The sequence below is a fragment of the Phalacrocorax aristotelis genome, chromosome 15 (genome assembly GCF_949628215.1).
Source record: "Phalacrocorax aristotelis chromosome 15, bGulAri2.1, whole genome shotgun sequence".
Taxonomy (NCBI): Eukaryota; Metazoa; Chordata; class Aves; order Suliformes; family Phalacrocoracidae; genus Phalacrocorax; species Phalacrocorax aristotelis.
The window spans coordinates 1,317,843-1,341,913 of NC_134290.1; the positions used below are offsets into that span (position 1 = coordinate 1,317,843).

Sequence of the window (24,071 nt, forward strand, 5' to 3'; positions counted from 1 at the left end):
GCAACACAGTAGATACGGATTTTGCTCTGTCACTGTACTGGGACTTGCTTCATTCACCATTCACCTCTCCCCTTTATATGTGAAAGGTGGACAAGTTTGGACTTGCATCCTCTCTGTTGTTTGAGTAGTCAATGCCAAACAATGGGATAAATGAGAGAGCAGAGTCTGGGCCAAGATGCACTGAATCTAAAACCCTTGCTGCTGGTCAGAGTGCAAATCAGAGTGACAAGGGGGAGGAGAGGGGCGACTAAGTCAAACAGAAAAGACAAGCTAGGCCTAGAATGAACTGTTTAAAAACAGGTGGTATTAGCAGAGTACTCTACAACTGAGTACTTTGCTGCTGCCTTGCTTTGTTGGTTTTGGTGGAGGGGTTTTTTATGCTTCATCTCCTTTATGTGGCAGATCTATGTCTTTTCTGCGTCTGGCCTGTCTTTGCTCTTTGCATCTCATTTATTGCTCGCTGAGGTTAATATAACTGCAATATATGTAGCAAGGACCGGAACGTTTTGGGTGAAGGATTTTTTTTTTTTTTTAAACTAAAAATCTTAACCTAGCCTGGTTCACGGTGTATGGGAGCAGAAGGTGATAACACTCTTGCAAGCTGAAATGAGCCCTGCCCATGAAGAGCCATACACTCTAAATCTTTATCCACTAACAGGCAAAACAAACACATGATACGTTCTGTTCAGCAGACTTCATATCATGTTCAGGCAGTTTCTGCTTGTAAAACCAATGCTGTTTAATTGATTGACATTTTGAATCTATGACTCTATAAAGTATCAAAATATTATTTAAACTACTAACAAAGTAATGGAGTTTTTGACAAGGATGAATATCCATTGCTTTCCTTCACCTGAAAGCTGCAAGCATCAAGTTCTGATGGCTATTAGATGCCCTAATACATTAATTTGTGAGAAAAGTGTTTTGATTTACTAGTATAAATCCTTGGTTAAAAAAGCAAATACATTCTTCAGTCTTCCAATAGCAATTGCATATACAACCTATAGCATATATGTGGATTCAGCAAGGACTGTCTAGCTGTGACCAAAATCATGGATATAGAAGGACAATGCTGCAACTACCAAAATGTCAGTTGATTTATTTTTTTTAAAATGGAAACAGTTTATAAGGCAAGCAAGGCAAACTGCTACCGACTAACCTGTGCCACTCCTGACAGTCTGTATTTTAGTCCATGGTATTGTACCTGGCTATTTCCACAAAAATGCTGATTTCTCCATAGTAGTACAGAGTTGCTGATCCTAGCTCTGTGCTGTAGGTTATTCAGACTGGCCTGTGCTGTTCCACATGATGCCATGCTCCAAACAAGAAAGGGGTGACAGGAGTAGTATTACATTATTATAAACGTAAAATCTGCTTTAAAAAAAAAAAAAAAAAAGACGAGGGTATTCAGCATACATTTCTAGAGATTACTGTTTCCTTGTTGGTTGCTTTGGATAGGCTGGACTTGCACATTTCCATGTTTTCGACATTGATGGTGGTATACATGCCTTGCAAAGCCTCTCTGTTAGCTGTCAGTTCGATGAGGATGCACAGATATCCTGTTTGCAGAAGTCTAAGATGCCTACAAACCAGCAAGAAAGTATACACTTAAAGATGCTATCAGCTTTAAAAATATCAAATTCTTCAGGTACTATTCACCAAAACAGCAGAATAGTTTCTTAAAAACTTAGCCTTACAGGAATCTAGCTTACTGTGTATCTTCATTTACTTCAATACAGATTTTCAGATCCCAAAATAGCTTGACTGTGGCTCAGACAGTTTCAGTTTTTATGATAGCTACACACATACCTCATCCAGCTTTCAGTGGATAATAATGGAAAAGCCAACCTTTACGTTTATAAAGGTTTTGATGTTGAGTTCTCCACTACACTCTTCAAAAAGGAAATTATTTAACTGATTTTAAGGTTAATTCAAGAATTAAATAGAAAATTTGTTATCTTTTTCTCAAGTTTGGCGTATCCAAATGAACATTATATACTCTTTTCTCAGAACTGATCTTTGGAATTGGGGAGAAAAATTTCAGAGTGGGAGTAAACCAGTCCTATTTCAATAACCTCATATTTGTTCTAAAATGTGTTGGTTATTCTGTTCCTGCAGAGCTCCAGTTTCAGCGCTTTTGAATAGGAGTTGTAAGAGGCTCTAAAGGAGCTCCAAACACAGAACTCCTTGGAAAATTGTTACTAACAGGATATGTAGAACATGCTTCTCCGTTCAGTCTAAACAAAAGGGCAGTAGCTATGCACAGAAGGCTTCCTGCTTTGCATTTTTCTCTAACTCCGAATTCAGAACTTGACTTTACCTGCAGGTGTACAACTAAACACTGATTCTGCCAGCTGAAAGAAAGACACTCCAAGAATTTCTTCATAGCTCATGTGACTTGCATGAACAAGGTACTGAGTAGCATCTTTGAAAAGCAGATCACTTTCACCATACTTCAATGACTGAAAGAGATGGAACTGAGAATCCAGTTTGCTTCCCAGAGATTCCTAAACAGAAGAGAAACAAGTTCCACAGCTTGGATCATAAATAGCAAGGTTAAGCTGGCAACCCTCAGTTCTATAGCAACACCTAGCAGAAGAAAAGGTTCCACTCCAACCTAGCACTGTCCGCATTCATACAAAAAGATGCGGTTTTGCAGTGGCTTACTTCTCAGCAAAAGTATGACCACTGCAGAATAGCAACTGGTGCCAAAATGACCCTTTAGAGAATCCAAATAATTATTTTCTCAATCTCCTATGCGCATTCTTAATTCTTTCATACTGGACCCGAAGGCACTTCATGTATTTAGTATATAAAGCTTTTGGTCTTGAAAGGGCTTTCAGCAGTCACACATAACAAGTGATGATAACACACTAACTTCTTCCCTGTTATCTCCCTTACCTGGGATTTCATTAGAAAGTCATAGATTTTCGTGACAGTGACTGGTCGAGTCATGACTGCACTGGGGGGAATGGCACCAAGGTTACAGCCTGGCCATTCTGTGACTGCAGCACGCGTTCCATCCGGACACAAGAGGTCAAAGTCAATAGGGGTATAACCTTTTGCCCAACCAGAGCTGTCCAGATCTGAAAAGAAGATGAAGTGAAAGCCAATCCTTTTAAAAAATGAAAACAGAAGGCAGGGTGAATCTCATGCAAAATGATAAAAATTAAAAGGAATAAGTTTAGTCAATATGTTCAAAACATAGTAGTGTTGGGCTGACGGTTGGACTTGACAATCCTAGAGGTCTTTTCCAACTTTAATGGTTCTATGATTCTATGCTACATGGTCGTTTATTAGGAACAGGGTAGTGTTTTCACAGAGCAAAGAGGTCAGTGAACGTAAGCTGCAGCTATCAACTAAAAACAAGAGTAACATCAAGGTATACGAACAGCTTATCGTGCCTCATCTTCATCTGTAATCAGATCACTTCCTGAAAACAGCAATTCAGCCTGCATGTCCTGCTGCCCCAAATAAACTGCTCTTGCAGCTTGAATTCCTGCAGGTTTCTAGGCCCCTATACCTCCACTTGATTTTAGAGATTCTTCTCTTAGAAAAGTCTCTTCTGTTAGTGAAATTGCCTAAATTAGACTTTCAGTGTGCTTTATCACACTGAACAAAATGGGGGTTCCCTTTCTCTTCACCTCTGTGAAAAGGCTGCGTATTTTGGCTGTTAGAGCAGTAGACATAATGTAAGAAATTGAGGGGATTTGAGCTACTGTAACCACAACCATTTTCATCAACAAAACCCAACCGCTAGACTGTTGCGAAGATCAGTATTTCCCAGAGGAATTTAAACATTTCACAGTGTAGTAACAATGTTTTTTTAGAAACTGTGAAAGGCAAACTAACTTGTGATATTTTTACCTATTAAGCTATTTGGACTGCTTATTCCATAACTGCCTGTGAAACAACATGAGAAAGCTGCCATGTCAGGACAAAGCCATAGAACATCTCCCAGCCAACAGCATTGCCCTTATCTACCATCTTCATTCTTGAAACTGATCAAAAACAATGAATATGTGCGCTATGGCTCCCTATGGGAGAAAGCCTGATGGGAAGAGTCACTTGCTTTTTAAAGCTTTGAGCTTTCCAAAAATGAGTGTAGCCTCCAAGGGTGATTACCCCCCCAACACACACCGTGATCTAATCAGTGATTCTTCCTCTTGCCTCTCTAAAACTGAACAGTATCTGAATTTCGAGCTTTACTGGAACACCTACATGCAGGAAGGTTCTTGCAATTTTCCAGTCACAAACACAACTTCAAGGACCTAGATTAAACCTGTAAAAGCTGATCCTCACGAGTGCCAGTCACTGTGTGGGAAGTCACTGACACTAATGAACATTCTCAAAGGAAAAGAGAATATCTGCATCTCACACTCTATGTTCTGGAGTAGGTTAGAGTGTTCCAGGAAAGCTACATCTCCAAAGCTTCTTCCACTGGGATTGCCAACTAGACACCTAGTGCAGGAAAAAAACAAAAGTTATCAGAGACAGCCACTACACGATGACTGATGTTTGGACAGTCTTCTGAAGCTAACACAGGAGTAGCTGGAAGTATCCCCCTCATCTGTAACTACTTGGTGGTTATATGGAAGAAGTTAGTGATGTCGGTATCTTGATGGAGAATGTTCACATATTTGATAAGACAATCCCTTTCAACCCTTAGAGCAGCTCCCAAGTCAAAGTTGTGGCACAATGTCCATGCAGCATCACCTGTGCCTAGCCAGGAAAGAGAATGTAATTCAACTAGATGCATTGTATATAGTCTGTGCTTTCACCTTTAATACTCTTCTCTGCCTCTGCTTCAACTATGGGTTTTTTGATATCTCCAGTCTATTTAATTACCTCCTGTACACCACACTCTTTCTTATCCCATCAACTCTGCTCTCTGACCTCCTAACTATGTTTCATCCCTTCTCTTTAAACAATCAGTAGCAATGCTCTAGGCCTTATATGTTTGGAAGCATTGTCTTGCTCTGGAAATGGTTTCATGACTGTTTTAAATCACCAATCAGCTGAACATCCAATAGCAACTGCAACCAAAACGAAATACACGCATGCATACAGCCAGTTGCTTAACAAAAAACAAAAAGAAAAAAAAAAACACACAAACAAACAACACCCAACCTCCAGAGAAAATCATCAGCAAAATAATAAGCCAATTCTGGCTATTGCTCTGCATTTTTGAGTCTGACAAAAGGCTTACCTGAGTGCTCCCATATTGCCATAGTAACGTTCATTGTGACTTGCAGCACATCTGCTAGATACTCGAGCCCCTTCCACCTCACTCTCTCCAATGCACACCTTGCACAGGTTTCCATCTGCTCCTGGCATGCAGCCCTTCCAGAAGTAGTTCTGATAAACTGAGTAGAGAAAACTGAGGTGAGATTAGGACAAGGTATTCCAAAGCCTCTTCACGCATGGGCAAAGACAAGAATGGAATTCCATCCTAACAGCTAGCAAGGACTAAACATGAAGAATCACAGATAGTCAGACAGGAGGAAGAGCTGCTTCAACACACTCCGAGACTGCAATCGCCACTTGCTGGTCAAATCCTCATGGCCCCATCTCCATTTTACTCCCAAATTTGGGGCTTCAGATTTCCACAGTCTAGTCAACAGACAACCCAGAGCAGCCCTTACCAGAGCCAATGTCACAGTTTGCAGTATCATTCTCCAGATTTGTGTATTTGGAAAACAGTAACCATCCTCCAGGACTATACAGGTGACTGTGGCAGGATCGCCTTCCCCTAAGGTTTCGGATGTTAATCTGTTTGGCATTTTTCTTAGCTAGGGCAACAGCATAAATTGGTGGTAGTGCTGTAAAACAATGACAACAGCCGGTTATACCAAGACAATGAAGTATTCCAGACAGGTACAGCCCCTCTCTTCCCTCCCTCAGCCTGTCATGATATCTTCAGTTACAGTAGAGGATCTGCATTCTTTGCTTAGCCACAAAGCTCTTGTCCTAGCTGCCCGGCATTATCTGTAAAGCTCCTGCTGAACATGCACAGCAAGTTCTTCCCCAAACCAACATGCAAATATATTCCCACATAAATCCTAGGGGCAGCCTCAGGAAAACCTAAATGTTTTGCCTTCTCAAAGTTGTCCTGTTACCTTTGTGCTTAAGGTGAATTAATTTCCCTGTTTCCTCCATGCTGTTAGCAGCTGGGGCACAATCTCCCCCTGGAGAGGAGAAACAACCATTAAGGACCTTGTAACTGCTGATGTTCCTGTTATGTGGCAGCACCCCATCAAAAACCTTGCAATCCTCTTGAGCCATGTCAGCATCTCTGTCCCTTTTACAAAAGATATAATAAATATATCTATATAATAAACAGCCAGATCAAATGCTAGAGCCGGTTAGTGGAAGAGCTGGGAAGAATATTTGGATATATGTATTGATTTCTACTTCCATTACAAAACATCAGAAACTGTGGAAATTTAACTATATTTTTGATGGTACTTTTTTGCTAAGGTCACCTGAGGACTCACCATAACATTCTGCAGCTACAGGAACCAATCCACACCTCCCTGCAATGTAGACATGCGTTGCATCCAGGGTGACTGCATCAGCCTCACTACTCTGCCAACAGCATTATAGAAAATAACAAAAAGAGGATTTGCATGAATTGTGTAACCAAGCAGCTGTACTTCCCCACTGGTTGGAAATTCCCCTGCCTAAATTCCTTCTCATTCCCACTGGTTCCTCTAGTGTACAAATTGTTTTTCCTCTTATTCACAAGAACATACATACCTTGTGTGGTCTTATATACTCTGACTAGAGGGAATCTCCTACCTTGATCATTTCAATGCATTTGGTCATGGAAGTTGCTTGGACACAGACCAATGGGTAGGATTTGACACTCAGTGCCCACTCCTCACACTTGCGAAGCTCAGCATCACTGATGCAGCACCACCGCACAACACTGTTGTCCAAAGAGCTCCCTGCATCGGAAGGAAGGAGCACAGTGAGATCATGTCACCTACACACCATTCTGTTCTTTGCTAGGGGGATGTTTAGGTCTATGCACTTGTGCCTGGCAGGGAGGAATAACACAGAAAGAGAACTTTTTCTTCCCTTTCCTTAGCTACAGTTATCTAGAAGGCTTCTCACCTTCATGGCCAAGTCCCTTAAGGAGAGCTACATAATCCAGACCAAGGACATAGGCAATCTCTAGCTGCTCCTCAAGAAGCTGCAGGTGCTGAGTGGCATCTCGGAACAGCAGGTTCTTTCCCCCAAAGGGTGCTGAAGTGAAGAGTTCAAACCTGGCTCTTTCCTTTCCTTTTCGCCCAAAGAGGCGCTAGGACAAGAACAACACTTTTAATTGCAACAAATCTGCTCATCCTTGCAGTAACAGGCAGCCTCATCCTCCCCTCCCTTCATGTCAATGGTTTGTAACATAGCACTAGAGGTTCCATCACACTGGGACAAAAGCCCACAGGTACTGCAGGAAGTGGGTGGTTCCAGTCCTAAAAGCATTATATGATTCACTTTTTTGAAGAATTTTCTCCTGTCTTAGTTATTCCAGTTTATTGGGCTGTGCTCAATGTCTTCTACCCTGGAAAGGCAACTGAGGGAGTATAGCTGAGTGAGAAATATTTGTGATAAAGATCAGTGCAATAAAGGGGCACAGGATACCTTCTGCTTTATGATGGGGAAGTACCATGTACAAAGTAGCTCTGTTCAGCCTGATGGTGATATCCTGAAGGAAGTAGATTTTTTTGAATTTTCTGCTAAGCCACAATAATGAGCCATGTGAGCTTGGCAAAACAGAGTTTGACGGCCATGGAAGGGAACTGAGAGATAGGGAAGCACTTGTTTTATGAGTTTATCCTTGGGGAGAGCTGAGAGACTGATCAAAGGAAACATCCCACCTCAGAAGAGCTGAGAACTGGGTGATAAAGTGTATAGTCAAGGAGAACAGCTAATTGGGATGTTGATAAGAACGAAAACAAAGTGCCCTTTAGGTGAACTATCCTCATTATAATACTAAAAATCGCACCCATAGGCCGGGAAAACACACACACACACACAGACACCCCCACCCCCTTAAACAAGCCCCTTACTCTCTGAGCATGCATGGTCAATTAAGAGTGCTGTACCTTTAAGTTGAAGCGAGAAAGCAATTAACCAATTATTAGCTGAGGCGTGTTAATATTAGCTGTGACTGACATATTTAACAGTATAAATGCCTCATAGTTTCTTGGTGTGGGGTGCTAGCTTTGTGGGTTACCTACCCAGCACCAACCTTTGCTCAAAAATGAATTAAATGAAATATTTTCACTCTCTGTTTTGCACCCTGGGTGAATGAACCTGCTTTTCAGGCTAACAATGGTACTGGAAGAAAAGAAATCACTGAGAAGTGTACTAGGAACACTGCTGCACAGCCATTGCTATGTGTGGGGGAACACAGCTAAGCTACGCGTTATGAAGTGCACTGAAAAAGACATATTAAGATCTGTCAATAAAGAAGAGGTTTTGTACCACAGTCTATCTACCAGAGTCTGCGTGACAGTACAGCCCAGCCAGTGGCTTGAATTATTCTGTGTCTGCTGGTCTATTTTAAGGCCTGGACAGCTTCACAAATTTTTCAAATTTGCACTTAAATATGCACTTCAGGTTCAGTTTCAGACAGATTCCTGGATGTCAAGGTAACAGATACTATGTGTAAGATGAGAAAAAGACAGGAACAAAGGTGAACCCTGCCTGAACCTATGCACCTCCCTCAGCTACATAAGTTCCAGGGCAGGATGAACACCATTAGCCATTTTCCAGTTTGGGTGTTATGGCATCTTCCCCTTCTTTACTTATTTATTCACACCCTTCTACAGAAGAACACTTGAGAGAGAAGTAAAACCTTCTTCCAGAAGCCAGTGTAGGATCCTTCCCCAGAACAACTGATTTTTAGTCCTTTTTCACACTAACTATAAATTTCTCAAGGATGGCAAACTGGGTGGTAATCTCCATACAAAGATGGAAGAAAAGCCTGTGTCTGGAGATATACAGCTTATAATATCCACTCACTTGGATCATGGTAAGAAATTTGTTGGTGATCTTCTGGAAGTTGTGGCGGGTGATGATGCCACGGCCGGGCCCCTGGCCCAAGTTACAGGTGCTGTATTCAGTCAGCTCAGCTGTAGTCCCATCAGGACATAAGAGTTCATATTCCTGTTGTTCTGACTCTGAAACAACAGGACACTCATGAATCTATGAAGACATGACTTGACAGAAGGCACAGAGATGGAAGGTAAAACATTTTTCAGAGGTGGTTGCTCAAAGATTATGCAAGCGGCACAGTGTACCAACCACACTTGGGAAAGTTGTCTTTGATAGGCTTTTCTCTCAACAAAGAGAAGGACCTCAGCCAGAGGTACTCCAAAATACTCTTTAAACTGTACTCCTGTAAATATGTTTGTTTAAAAATTCTTACCTGCAAATACTGTTGCTAACCACCTTCAAAAGCATCGATACAGAGCTCGACTGAGTTTAAAAATACAAAACCGGTATAGGGGAACCATGCATTTTAGCAGCTTGATACACTGAATTTTAAAAGGAATCTTATAACTCCAGCAATGCAAATACTGACAGCTGCATCACAGACTAGGCTAAAGAAATCACCTGTATAAAAACATCTGTCTGCTCCCATTCTAAGAATCTCCTGTGAGGAATTTTTCCTCACTTACACTTTCCTTTTCTGTTTCCTTCTGACTTGTGGGGAAAGCCAAGAAATACCACTGAACTGCTTGCAGGAACTGAAATTTCCCTAGAAACAACAAAAATATAGGCATATCCCCCAAACTCCCATGCAGGAAAGAGCACAGCCAGAGGTTAAAATGAATCTGAGTTTTTAGGGTTACCTGTGACACTCATAATTGTTAGATGATCTAAAAAGGCAACATCTGCCACTCCATTCTTCAGGCACCTGCAGAAAGAGAATGCTATCCTATTAACATGTCACCTGGTTTCTCCTCCCTTACAAGTTGTTTTTCCCTGAAGGTAAATTCAGTACAGGAGTCAGAGCTCACCTGAAGGCTCCTTCAGAGTCATAGAAGGGCTCATTACTGCTTGTCTCACAGAAGTGGTTCTTGTCTCTAACATAGGATTTTTGTCCTTGGCAGAGAGCACACAGTTGAGGAGCAGCAACTCCAACCCCAGGGATGCAACTTGCATTGAAATACTCACTGATTACTGCAGAGGAGAAAACAAACAAACAAAAAGAAAGGAAAACATTCAAATGGGAAAAAAATGGAAGAAAGAAAAGAGGCCAAACATATCATGAGCATAACTAGGACTATGGTGCTTCAAAAAAAATAAATAAATCAGCAAATGCAGCTTCATTGTCTAAACTTAAAATTTGAAACATTTGCTGGAAACAAAGAGATCAAATTTTGTTTGGTTGAAACCATCCTTGTGCTGGCTAGATATTACAAAGACTTCTTCCCTGTTGCATACAGAACACAAAGGTTTTTGTTTTGGTAACAATTCTGCTGCTTTGAGATCACTAGAAAAGTTCTGAAGAGAGCTAAGAGCCAGTATCAAAAACACTCCAAGAGGATATCTTGTCCACAAAGCCCTTCAATTTTCACATAGCTCAGTACCTTCTACATCTGCTTGCATTTCACTCACTTTGCTGAGGGCAGACATATAATCCTATGGCTCTTATCACCCACCTTGGCTCAAAGGTTGTGCCTCATCCCAGGAAAGATCATTTCTTGCAAGGAGAAAGCCAAGTGGAATATTCCAGCCTGATGTCCACCTGGCTCCATTGTGGCAGCTGCGCACACCTCGCAGCCTCTGGATATCCAGAGTTCCTCGTCTGGCAATGGCCACAGCAAACACACAATTTCCTGTGATAGGACAAAAATATTTAACAGAAATAACTCAATCCCAATTCCATAACTTCCATCTGTGTACAGGAGTTCAACTACTTCTGCAAACACGGCTGCAGAAAAGAAATCTTAGGCATATGAAACATAGGTACTCATGCCAGGACCTTCTACCATATTCTGGCTACATGGCACCTTGTTAAACTGAGCGACGCAAGTGATGGGCAAAGCAAGAATGTAAAAATCTGGTGGGAAAGGCTTACAGGATCATCCAGCTCCATCATTCAATGCAATCGCTTCTCAAGAATTTTGAACATTTGTATCACACTGTTTAGGTATTGTAATGGAAAGGACTCCTACGCCTTATCCTCAGAACATACTTACCACCTGAAACATATCAATTCCACTATGATTTCATGGTTCTTCAGCCAAACCAAAATTCACTTCTGTTCTCATAGCATCCCCTTATTAGTGTCTTCCTACATCCATCTGCTAATTTGGCTTCCTTCTCAGATTCATGTCCCACGAGTATTTTCCACTGTGTACTTGATTTTGGCTCAAACTTATTTATTCTTGCTTTATAAACCATTCATTGCACAAACTGCTCAGGTCTGCCAGGAATGAAGAGGAATCTTACCATAATAAGATTATCCACCTTATATTCTTGTCTCTTCAGGGCAAGAAGGAAAGAACTAATTCATGAGAGAAGCTAACCTCTTAAGGAACCACTAGTAAATGTTCAGTTACAAGAGTAAAGAGCATGGTATAAGAATTGACACAGGCAGAATAAAACCATTCTTATTCCCTACAAGATGTACTTGCCAGTACACTAGCATTGTGGGTAGGGGTAGATATCGACAATTTGTCATAGTGACAGTACCACAGGCAGAAAGCTACTAGATACAAAGCACCACTGGTATTTTATTCATCGTCACTAAGTATTTTAGAAACAGTTGTTAGCCACCTCCATACTCCTATAAAGTTAATGAAAATGTATACACTTTTTTTCAAGAATTCTTGAGCTTTGCCTTTCACTGCACAGCAATTTATTAGCAAATTCAAAAATACAACTTATTCTTTTGCTTTATTAACCTACCTTGATCATAGATCTCCTTTGCCACCACTGCCAAACCATATAGCTTTACAGCAGAGTAAACGTCTCCAGCATCCAAGGAGGCAGCATCTGCTTTGTTCACCTTAAAAACAACAGCAAAACCTTCAAAACAAGTGTGTTTATGGAGAAACAAACAAAACAGCTTCAAGAGCAGGGTTTCTGCCTGAGAAGTAGTAACCAGTGGCTTTTACAAGCATTTGCCTTATTTTTAATTGAATCCCTGCTACTAAGCATGGTGAAATGATAGCAATGAAGGCTAAGTTGTTTTGCAGTAACATCCCTTCTCACCTCTCTTTGGGCCTTCCATTCCAAAAGCACAATTCTGATGCCAACTCAAGAAAAAGGCAACCCCTGTTTTTTCCTAGTGCTCCCCCAAGACCCCAAATCCTTCTTAGAGTTCCCCTGGCTATAATCTTTCCATAACCCAGAAAGTGGAACCGCAGCCTATTAACAAGGGTTGCAGGACTGAATGAAAACACAAACCAAATTATTCCCTAACCTTCCTTGTTGGTTTTTCTTAGTTTTGTTTTCCAGGTCAGATTTGGACTTCCCTGAAGGAAACTGGGACTGAATGAAAATGGAAACTGAAATTCTCTATCCCAATCAAGGTTTAGGTATGTTAATGAAATTGTTCTACAGCAAATGCTTATCTTCCTTTTTCATTAGTAGTTTTTTTTCAAAGCACATAGCGTTATGAAAATTTCATTCTAGAACTGGTCAATTACAAGAGCTTACACTTACAAAAGGTCTGATGTCTAATTTTATTCAAATTAAAGATTTTCATATGAAAAAAAAGCCTTTGCTCTTTACTTCAGAAAAGACTGACTAGGGGCTAAAAGTAGCAGGGAAGAAAGAGAAGAGAAAATATTCATTATAGTCTGAGTAGGACCAAAGCCCACAAGCAAGAAGAATGCTCTGAGGAGGTTTTAATTTAGTAGATTGATTTTGTCCATTTGCTTCCAAGCAACTTTTTACTTATTTCCTGGAGATTGCCAGGACATTAGCTATGGGAAAATATTACCTCTAGTAGGATGCTCATGGGTTTTAATTCTTGACTCTCAATGTTCTGTGTACTTTGTCATATATGCAATACTATCTTTCAGTATCATTTTATTCTCCCATGGATTCTGTCTACCAGTAACTTTTCAAAAGAGGATTTGGACTCAAAATCAGTTTTAAAAATCTCTGTGAACTCACCCTGATTTTATCAATACAGTCATATGTATTGTGGGCTCTGATGCAAGAAATCCGAGCAAATGAATCGAGAGTAGCAAGGGGCAGCACAGCCGTAAGTGCTTTGGACAGTTCAGCACACTTTCTCTGTTCCAGATCAGAAAGGGTGCACCATCGGAATTTCTTCCCTGTGGGATCAAAAAAGAAGTCAAGATTTGTAGGATTTAGTGAAAAAATAACAAACACCTCAGTTTAACTCCTAATGGAAGAGGAAGACTACTTTATTTTATTTAACTTCACATGTAAGTTGATTCTGTTCACTCACACTCACATATCCACTTACTTACAGGCATCCAAGGGATGTGCCCAAGCAGTTTGACCAAGCCACTTTGCCCAACATGGAGGACAACGAATGGTTGTCCTTTAGTCTTTAGTATATCTCTTTGCTTCCTCTTGACTAGCAGCAACAAACCAGTTTTTAGGTAGATTTTTCAAGAATCAACAATTATTATGGCAAGATCTTTTGCCTCAGAATCTTCCTTGCTTCATCCTCCATGAATCTTAAGCAAAGTTGCCACCCAAAATGAGGAAACAAAGGCAAGGACATCTTTATGGCTATGGTTTGTTTTCCTGTTGGGATAGCAAGAAGAGGAATGGCACTTACAACATAGGGTAACCTTCTTACCATCCTCCTGTTATCAGACTGCAGTTTTTCTTCTAGTGAGCCAACTGTGATGTAACCTTATCAGAGCACAGACCTTCTCTCAATGTAAACAATGCATTCCCTAGGGTTTATCAGTTTTAGGGCTGCCAGCTGTGTCCTTGGTTATCAATACAGGCCATTCTTTTAACCTTTGCTCTGCTGTTCCCTCTGGTGCTTTCATACACACATTCTCCCAAGCATAATTTATCCATACCAATCTTAATATTTCTGTACAAAGTTCTAGAGAGTCAGAACTAAGGCTGCAAAAGAACAAGAAGTATGGAGGGAGGATGTTGGTAGGGGATCAAGTTGCTTTAGCTTTGTTGAATTTAGTCTTTAGATATGGGGTTGTTGTTTTTCAAACAGACAATAACTGTTGTTCCAAGTCCCAGCTGTCTCACAGCACTGAGCTACATGCTTTGTTAGAACAGCATTTCCCAATGAGCACCATGCTTTGTTGGAACAGTATTTCCTCCCCATTTTCTTTCCAGACAAGGACCACCTCATTTTAAATAATAAGACCCACATCAGAGGTCCAGGGTGGGAAAAACTTAGATCAGAGGAGAAGTATTAAAATTTTAAGTTGGAAGAAGTTCACAATTAAATGCTACTTTATAGTAGAGTAAACCAAATCTCTCAATCCAGGAAGTGAGGATCTGGATCTGTTTGAAATTAGAATGGCAGTTCTATGTCTTGGACCTTCTGCTCTTTGTAAACAACGTATTCTCTAAGCGTTTTCTCAGCAATGACAAGTAACTTGCTGTACCTCCTTCAAGACAGAGAGGTTTATCTTCCATGACAACACCCACTATGAAAGACAGAAACTAGGGACAATTTGGTTATTGACAATGAAGAATCATGTACTACCATAGAATGTCCTGAGTTGGAAGGAACCCACAAGGATCATCAAATCCAACTCCTGTCCCTGCACAGGACAGCCCCAAATTCACACCGTGTCTCTGAGGGCGTTGTCCAAGTGCTTCTGGAATATCGCCAGGCTGGTGCCGTGATGCCTCCCGGGGGAGCCTGTTCCAGGGCTCCACCGCCCTCTGGGGGAAGAACCTTTCCCTAATACCCAGCCTAACCCTCCCCTGGCACATCTCCCTGCCATCCCCTCGGGGCCTGGCGTTGGTCACCAGAGAGAAGAGATCAGCGCCTGCCCCTCCTCCTCCCCTTGTGAGGAAGCTGCAGGCCACAATGAGGGCTGCCCTCAGCCTCCTCTGCTCCAGGCTGAAAAAAACAAGTGACTTTAGCCACTCCTCATAAGGTTTCCCTCTAAACCCTTCACCAACTTTCTGGCCCTCCTCTGGACACTCTCTAGTAGCTTTAGATGCTTCATGTCCTGTGGCACCCAAAACTGCCCACAGCACTCGAGGTGAGGCCGCCCCAGCGTGGAGCAGAGCGGGACAATCCCCTCCCTCGCCCGGCTGCGATGCAGGGCTCGGTGCCCCCCAGGGCACATTGGCCCTCTTGCCTGCCAGGGCACAGTGGTGGCTTGTGTTCAACCTGCTGTCGGCCAGAGCCCCCAGGTCCCTCTCTGTGGAGCTGCTCTCCAGCCTAATTTGTTGAAGGGAGTACTGAATAAGCATTAACAACAAAATCCTTACAATCCTACCTCTTCCAAGTAGAAAGTTAGTAAGAATGATCTTCATTTCTGGATGCCAAACAAAGAAATTAAATAACCTCCCCAGAAGCACTCTATAAATTTGTAGCAGAACAGAACTATTTTGTTGTCAGATCTTTTTTCCAGTTGAAAACTAAGTAACCAATAAAAGTCAAAACAAAAGTGCCAGCAGAACAAAGGAAGATGCAATTAGAAGTGGTGGAGAAGGTAAACCTCCTTTTCCAGGGGAAGTTGGGGGCTTCATTGGTTTAAATTGACTCTGAAGCTACATTCTGAGTAGTCCAGACACGTCAACATAATATCCTCTTTTGCTTTAGGCTCCAGTTATTCCATCTGGGATGTACTATGACTTATTTTGTATTCCTCCTATTAAATGCCTTCTACTCTGAAATATATCATCATATACATCTCAGGAAGATACTATGCATTAAGGAGAAAAAAGTGATTAATATATACAAAAATAGCATGCAGTTATGTAACTTGAGAGAATCTTATTCCATGTAATGAAAACCAGGACTGAATGCATCAAAAACACTACAACATCTCACACGTCGTCATTACCAGATGTTTAGGCATCTGGCTCTATTAAAATTTAAAAAAAAAATATTGCCTGGAATAAATAATTTTTACAGTTAAAACACTGAAGTTTTTATTTCTTTGAGCATAGCATCAGACATTAGTCCTCCACTTCTTTTGACATTAGTTCAGTGCAATTCCAAAAAGAACCCATTGTGGTTTTGGAGGGGAGTGGCTTGAAATACACTGATTCATTTTGACAGCATTAATGAGTATGCAGATCCCAACTATTCAAAGAAAACAAACCTTCACTGAATTGCTAAGAAACTAGTGTATCAAGCTGCTTCAAAACTAACAGGGTCACCATCTGCCAATGATCAAACAGGAAAAGTACAGACAAATGGAAATCACAGGCACAGTCCTAGCCGCAACTTCTTTGCACAGAAGAAAGCAAAACCAAAGCATATATTAGAGTTATATATTAGTGTCTTCCCCTCTGCCCATCAGCCTTACCTGAAGACAGCAAATTGAAGATGATTAGGACCATTAAAATCGCTGTCTTCATGATTACAGCAGTTCAGCAAGGATCCTCTCTCTACCCTGAAGCTCTGCCTTCTCATACCAGGAATTCCACAGTGATGACCAAAAGCTTCTGGAAGATAACAAAGGGTTTTTAGCCATCAACAAGGATAAACCAAGATTTAAGAAAAAAACCCCAAGCAGAGGATGGTACGTCCTTGTATGCAAAGGAGAAAGGGATAGTGACCTATTCCTACCCACAGATGGAAAATATCTGTGCATTTTCTGCTCGGTTACAAACAGACATGGGAAGTCAGCCTCTGCTTTTGAAATAAATTATACTTCTACTGTTTCAAAAGGCACCAATATGCCCTCAGGAGGTAGGTAAGACTTACAAAAAGGGTATCTAAAGCTAAGTGAATTGTCCAAACTACTGCACATATCTCTTTTCAGAATACCAAAGGGTCTTTCTTGCCTTTTTTTTTTTCACCTGATAATGGTTTATCTATTGAGTAATTTTAAACAAAAAGTAATCCTATGCTTCCCTAAGAATTCAGAACAGAACTGTGACACGTCAACTTTCTTGACTCTCTTCGTTCCATTCTATCACAGCAGTCTCATCCAAGCTGGCTTATTTCCCTGTTTTCTAACACTTAGTCTGGAGTATTACCTCTTAATTACTCTTACCTCTTAATTACTCAATTACAGCAGCCATGATTAACATCATTAATTCTACAGCAGGGAAAAAAGAAACCAAATATATATATATCTATAAAAGCAGAAGGGTGCATACTGAACTGATCTGATGATGCAGAAAATATTGCTAATATGGTTTAATCTTTCCTATTCAGGAAAAAAATTACATTTCCAAAAGTCCTGGAGAAAGAAAGTATTTTTCTTAGTTTTGTTTTCATTCTTCATCTTATGGATTTTCTTGGTACTTTCTCTGCTTCATGTATTTTTGCCAACACTTTTCCCAGAATTCTTCTGTTGCCTTATGCACTCTTCCCTAGTGATTCACAGTCCTTATTCCCCATGTGCTTCTTTTGCATTCACGTACATGGATTCCATTACATATCCCTGCGTTTCCTAAGTTCCCTCACTAGGTCTGCAACATTTGCTGGGTTGTTATGTCTCCCACTAATCCAATCACAGAAGGAGTTAGATTTCTCACTACTTCCTGAACAAATGTTCTCAAGCCCCAAGATCTCCAGTCTCTCATTTGCTAAGAGAACAACTCTGGTATTATCCCACCCTTTGACTGGGCTCACCTGTGCAGGCCTAGCAAAGCCCTGTACCCTTTGGGAAGCATGTTTTATTCCTCAGTGAGTGCAGCTTATATAGTCTTTTGATACAATATATTATCAGATGTTAAAAAAAACCCAAACCCAAACATATGAACAAAACATGTTATGAGAAAAGTAATATTTAAATAGTTAAAGGTCCACATATTTACTTTTAATTCCAGGGAGAAAGATTACGTCAGGACAGATCATTAACCAGTTCAGTCGGTGTCAGTTAATACACACTATAAACAAGTGTGTTTCATTTAATCTCTGAATCACTCTTGAATCATTTCTGGAGAAACTTGTCCGTCAGGCCCACCTGCAGGGTGCACTTAGACATCAAAGCTAATGGCTCTTGCAAGACTTGTAGCAAAGCACCCAACAGGATCAAATCCCACCTTCTTTGAGGTTTTACTTCCTGCCAATCCTACCATTATGTTAGCTCAGGATACACATATATCCCAACAACTCAGCCAGCTAATGTTATCACTATTACATGAGGGCTGCATCTGGATCTCTGGTCATATTTTACATATTTAAAAATAAAATACTTTCCTGTAAATGTCTGAGATACTTATAGAGATACTATGCTGCTATCTGTGGTGGTGTGAAAAAAGCAGAATGACATGACGATGTTGTAGGCTTCATTTAGGCCTAGTCAGGAAAACAAATATTAATCACAAGTGTAAAGTAATCACGTCAGCTGAGAGGACCGTGTCCTAAAGCACTGAGGATGCAGAAACACAGCAGCAGGACTCTGGAATTCTTTTCTGACTGATTCACCTTATGAAACTACTCCCCTACCACCATCAGAAAATGGTAATTAGCTACTTCCCAGTAACGTAGCACCTGTGTATCTATCTAGGTGTGCATCTAAGGGGGTGGAAACCAAAACGCTCTATAAAATCACCTCTGTGCTGCTAGGATCCAGGCATGGAACACCAGACCAGGAACAGATGTTACTGTCCTACCCTGCCTGACATCTCACTTGCAGGAACAGTGTTGTGCCTGTCCTGCACCGCATCCCCCACGGCAAAATCCCTGCCCCAACATCCCTGGTGCTCCCGTATCTGTGGTCAGGGACTTACTTGCCCCTCAACAGCAACACTGGGAAGCAGCTGAACCCCAACGGCCTCGTCCTCAATGCCCCAAGAAGCAGTCCGCTCCTCACAGCACACCTCCCGCTGGGGAACAGCTTTGTCCTGATATCATACCCCCTTTGTGGAGTAGCCTTGTCCCCATGCCACAAACCCTCAGGGACAGCCCTGTCCCCACATCATTTCTCCCAAGTAACAAACGATAGGACGAGAGGAAACGGCCTCAAGCTGCATCAGGGGAGGTTTAGGTTGGATATTGGGAACAATGTCTTTACTGCCAGAGTGGTCAGGCCTTGGACCGGGCTGCCCAGAGAGGTGGGGGAGTCACCATCCCTGGGGGGGTTCAAACAACATGTAGACATGGCACTTGGGGACATGGTTTAGGAGGCCTGGGGGTATTGGGGTGATGGTTGGGCTTGATGATCCTAGAGGTCTTTTACAACCTTAATGATTCCATGATTCTATGATCATGCCCCCTCAGAGACAGCCCCGTCCCTACACCACACCCCCCCGAGAACAGCCCTCACCACGTACCACATCCCCCTTTGGGGAACAGACTCCCGTCCACGGCCCCATGCCGCTTCTCCCCTGAGGAGCGGGGCCGCCCCTACACACCGGAGTCCCTCCAGGTAGCGGTCCTCGCCCCGTCCCCCGGCAGGGCGCCCTCCTGCCGCCCGCCCCCGCGCCCGCCCACCCCGCCGCCTGGCCCCGCCCACCGACCCCTCCCGCGCGGGGCGCGACAGATGACGCTGCGCCGCGGGAAGATGGCGGCGGCCGTAGCGAAGGGCGCCGTGGTCGCGCTGCGGAGAAGCAGGTATGGCCACGGCGGGCGGGACGGCACCGGGCTGCCCGGCGGTGAGGGGGCTGTGGCCGGGGGCGAAGCGGCAGTCGCTGTCTGACAGCCGGCACCGCGGGGGCGGGGGGCTGCAGCCGCCCCTGCCTCTCCGGCCGCCTCGTTCGCCGGCGTGCCCCTGCCGGGGTGGAAACGCGGCTGTTTCTGGTGCCTCGGCCCTGTTCCCTGGGCATGTGCAAGGGGCCTCGTCCTCCTTCCCCAAGCTGGAAAGCCAGATGGAGATTTTATATCTTTTAAGACAGGAAAGCGTGTGACCTTGTGTAAACTTAACTCGGTTTCGTGGTCTGTAGTTGTCAGTGTCTAAGTGTTGGGTAGAAGTTGGTAGGTGGGGGCGGCTGCTCCCCCTAAGGTTGTGTAATCCCCGGGGGAAGGGTGGCCGTGAGGAGAGGCAGCTCGCGGGGAACCCGACAGCCCTTTACAGGAGATATTCTCTAAAAGCTTATGCTTTTCGTAGTAATGAAGCAGTCTTAAGAATACCGTTTCTAGGATACAGTTCTGCGTTCTTGGGTAGAACACACCACCCCCTCACTCCGCCGTTTCTCTCAAAACCCGGCGCAAGCACCCCATGCTCATGGCCTGCCGGGACGACCGGCCGCGGGGCCCGGCAGCGGCGTGTTGTCCCCCGTCCCCTGACGGCTGAAGTCGCCAAGGGGCTGAGGTGGACGTGGGATCCCGTCGGGTGGCAGAGGCAGGAGGCCAGCGCTCTCCTGCACGTTTGTAGCCATCAACACCGGGCTGTCAGGAGCAGGGGAGGCGAGGCTGACAGTAAACTATTCAGTCATGGCATCTTTACCTACTTTTAGACAGATTTCAGAGTAAGGAGGAGACTGCTTTTCCCATGTTGGACACAAAAAGCAATGTCGATAAGAACTTAGGGTCTGCGATTAATTATTGCATCCTTCCTGTGTGATGATCCGTCTGCTGAAGTACAAAGTCCTGGTATGGTATGCCATGCTCTGCCTTGGCGCATGAACAGCTCCAGGATGCTCCTGTGAAGCCAGCACAGCTAATTTTGTTCTGGCTGTGCATTTTTTCTTAAGGTTATTATGTATCAAGACTAATCTATGTCATGAGAATAGTAGTGCTTTAGGCTGTAGATAACTTTGAATATTCCCCCCCCCCCCCCCCCCGAATTTTTAGGGTTCTAAAACTTTTCTGGTAAATTTAAGTCTAATGCTAACTGGATTAGTTCTTATTATTTTTTAGTCCCTTAGAAGTAGCCCACAGGCTCCCAGCTTACTGATGGGTAAGTAGTCCTTTTATGCCAGGTGTTTTAATATGTTGTAAAGCAGGCCTCTTAAGACCACAAATTAGTGTAGGTCTGGTGTGTGACCCAAGAGGATCAGCTGACCTCATTGTTCATGGTAAAATTACACCATGTTGCTATGTAAAACATACAGGTTCTGCAGCAGTGAGGGATGCTTTTTCTGTCTTGCTAAGGAAATAATATCCTGGGAGATGATGCAGCAGCATGGCATGTTTAGCACCTGTTTACAGGAATCCCTGTTTTGGGGAGGGACTGTCCTGTCACATTTAGGTTAATACAGTGGTTTTAGTAGAGACCATGAAGGTGAAGGGCAGAGTGAAATATTGACACCGTAGTATCCTTATATACTTGAGAATAAGTGAAAACTATAGCTATTTGTCCTTGGCTACCATTAAAACATTGTTAGCAAGTGTCTACAAGTATCATTATGTGATTTCTCACCAAGAAATCTCCTGTTCCTAGATTCTTTTTCTAAATAAAGACGTAACTTCTATATGTAACTGAGTAGACGCTTGAAACTAATTCTTAAAATCCTTAATAATCACTTCCTGGAATTGAATCACCTGAAATGGTGCAGTAGCTTGTAAGCTAATGAAGTAATTCTGTACTCAGCATGTGTCTGATCAAGAGCAGATGAAAGGTCAGAGAGCCAAATGAAGACATCCCGGCTGTGGCATTTGCATCCCAGGAATGAGTGGGCTGCACAAAGACCTGCCAGGCCTGGTCCTTCCCAAGGGACGGAACCTGTTGGTGTGAGAACACTGTCTCTCTCCTGCCCTGGCTCAGGCGTATGATCCCATCGAACAGCAGGATGTGGTGTTGCCATGCCTTCTTCAAGTACTTGTCTAAATGTGCTTATTACAGACTTTGAATAGGAATAGTTCTTGTACAGTTGGATAGACCCTTTTCAGATTTTTAAAAAACATTAAATGAAATGTTATATGTTAAGCATATGAAAAATCCCAGTGGAACCATGTCCCAGTGTTGGCCAATTATAAGTCTGTTCTGTATGTTTTCAGAGTGGCAGAACCATGCACGTTACAGTTCACCAGCATACAGAGTAGTAAGACAAACTCTAAAGAAGAGCTTCTGTGCCTGGCAGCCTTTTTACTTTTTCAGCTGTACCAGTTGGTCTATTAAATGACATCACTTCTTCATAGAATCCATAACTGTTCTGGATACTTCTCCTCCCCTCCAGCATGGCGAGGAAGAAGATACATGAAAACAATTCATAAGTGTCTTGTAAGATTGCTGCTGTTGTAGGAGGTTCCTAAGTGACTCCCCTGTGCAGCAGCCTGGTGGAAATGGAATAATCCCAAGTGCTCAATGATCATTACAAAATTTACCACTATGTTTGCAAGCAGTGTTTTTGATCAGCATGACTTCCCTTTGTCCACTATAAGCATTAGCTTTGACTGGAAGTAAATACGTTAGTCATGTTGTTACAGAAGGTTATGATGCTTGTGCGATCACATCCTTCCCTGTAGCGAGAGGAATCTTGTTTTAAACATTTTTTGTTTTCCCCAGCAAAATAAAAGTAATGTACAGACCTTAAAGGAGTTGTTCGCATGCTGCTGGATAAAATTGGTCTATGTTAAACTGGAGGCAGATTTAGAGAGTAGTAACTCTAATCAGTTCTAGAATCAATTAAAAAAAAGAAAAGAAAGAAAAAATTAACAGATTAGTAAACATGTAGGCCAGGACAATGCATAAACCAAGATGAAATTACATTATATTAGCTTGTTTTTTTAAAAAGACCCAAGTTGTGTTCACAATTACAAACATTTTAGAACTCCAAAGAGGCCAAGATACAGTACATAATGACAACATAACTAGTTGCCTGAAAAGCGTTATTGCCAAGATAAGCATTTAAAATACTCAGAAGAGCATCATTGTTATATTAGAATTAAGCTCAAGATGAACATCTGTCAATATTTGCTAAGAAAAGAAAAGATACAATAGATACAACATTAAATATCTGCAGGAGCAGTTGGATTGTCAGGGCTTTTTTGTATTTTTGGGGGGAAGGAATAGGCTCAGTGGGAATTTTATGATACTTTGTGGAGACTTTTTCCTCTGTCATTCACCTTCTGAATATAAGATAATCATTACATTGAACTGCTTACATTTTCATTATTAAATATTTGTACTTAAGCAACTGCTTCTTGTTTGTTGTATTTACAGTTTGCTGCCTAGCTGTAACTTCCTTATACGCGAGAACCTGTGTGTTAGAACTGGAGTGCTGTGGAAGCAGCCACCTTCTAGGTCATTTTTCAGTGGTAAGTGAAGGCTTGTATCTACCCAGTGTTTTTAAATTCAGGGTTACTCAAAGCTAGCCAAATTACAGTCATGTGTTGGTGAATATGAAGTTCTTGAGATTAAAGCAGAGGTCTGGCATCAGAGACCTATTCAATTCATGGCATTTCCATGGACACAAGCTTGCAAATTATGCTTTACTCCATTGGTGTGTTTGTTTTCCAGAGAGTAAAAGTGTATTTACCTACTTCATAATATTCCTTATGAAGTGTTATTTATTGTTTCTCACCTATTTTGGAATATTTGGGTAGCAAATATAGCAATAAAAATTAAAAAAACAAACAAAACCCCAACAAAATAATTTCCTTTAACAAGAGGGGCATTTTAGACAAATAGCTTCCCTAGCCAAGGTTGAAAGCTGCTTCTCTGTTATTTTAGAAGTGCCATCTGTTCCACAGTGAGTTCATAGGTACGAGGAGCCTTGCAAGAGATGCGAATCTGGACAGCAGTTTAGATGCTGTAGTATCCAGAGCAGTATTGGCTAAAACTGGAAAGGCAGAGCTGATCTCATCTGGGAGCTGTCAGCCTCCCAGATCAGGAATACCTCCACTGGGGCTTATTAATAGGCCACACAATTGTTTATTTTCTGCGTCATTATCCTCATTAATTTTGTTCACTCTCACTCTGCTATACCTGTGTGTGTTTATCAGAAAGTAACTGGCTTGCTTTATCATTGTGGCACCTGCTGCCCTAGTGGTCTCTTTGAAAGTACCCCCTTAGAGGGTATTTGCCTTTTTTTAAGCTTCTTTGATGCTTTGACAATCGTCCTTT

At 42.2% G+C, this 24,071-nt stretch overlaps 2 protein-coding genes across 5 annotated transcripts in view; one reads left to right on the top strand and one right to left on the bottom strand.

The window, feature by feature from the left end:
- Window positions 1–944: 944 nt before the first annotated feature.
- On the bottom strand, window positions 945–19,546 carry LOC142064743 (serotransferrin-2-like). 2 transcript variants are annotated; one of them, XM_075110079.1, is made up of 18 exons: window positions 19,399–19,525; window positions 16,476–16,614; window positions 13,144–13,307; window positions 11,929–12,028; window positions 10,677–10,853; window positions 10,032–10,194; window positions 9,864–9,928; window positions 9,031–9,188; window positions 7,120–7,306; window positions 6,802–6,950; window positions 6,498–6,588; window positions 6,120–6,188; window positions 5,646–5,822; window positions 5,210–5,366; window positions 4,379–4,461; window positions 2,902–3,086; window positions 2,321–2,507; window positions 945–1,582 (listed from the first exon to the last, which is right to left on the bottom strand). In XM_075110079.1, exons 2-18 carry the CDS (start codon window positions 16,525–16,527, stop codon window positions 1,533–1,535), a joined length of 2,214 nt encoding a protein of 737 aa, XP_074966180.1. In that variant the 5' UTR covers window positions 16,528–16,614; window positions 19,399–19,525; the 3' UTR covers window positions 945–1,532. The 2 variants fall into 2 exon arrangements, with proteins under 2 accessions (XP_074966180.1, XP_074966182.1); XM_075110081.1 differs by lacking the exon at window positions 6,120–6,188 and having other exon boundaries at window positions 19,399–19,546.
- A 51-nt stretch (window positions 19,547–19,597) lies between these two features.
- The window catches only part of PISD (phosphatidylserine decarboxylase), a 28,360-nt gene continuing 23,886 nt past the window's right edge, over window positions 19,598–24,071 (top strand). Inside the window, exons 1-2 of one of the 3 annotated variants that reach the window (XM_075110109.1) lie at window positions 19,598–19,678; window positions 23,169–23,263. In XM_075110109.1, coding sequence (XP_074966210.1) covers window positions 19,608–19,678; window positions 23,169–23,263 — 166 coding nt within the window. In that variant the 5' untranslated portion in view covers window positions 19,598–19,607. The remainder of the gene's footprint in view (window positions 19,679–23,168; window positions 23,264–24,071) is intronic. The other 2 variants (XM_075110112.1, XM_075110110.1) reach the window with 2 other exon arrangements.

Coding starts and splice junctions, on each gene's coding strand:
- LOC142064743 (XM_075110079.1), bottom strand. CDS start 16,527: ATGAAGACAGCGATTTTAATGGTCCTAATCATCTTCAATTTGCTGTCT. Junction 9,929..10,031: donor GACTCTGAAGGAGCCTTCAG/GTGAGCTCTGAC, acceptor CTCTTTCTGCAG/GTGCCTGAAGAATGGAGTGG. Junction 5,367..5,645: donor AAACTGTGACATTGGCTCTG/GTAAGGGCTGCT, acceptor TTCTCTACTCAG/TTTATCAGAACTACTTCTGG.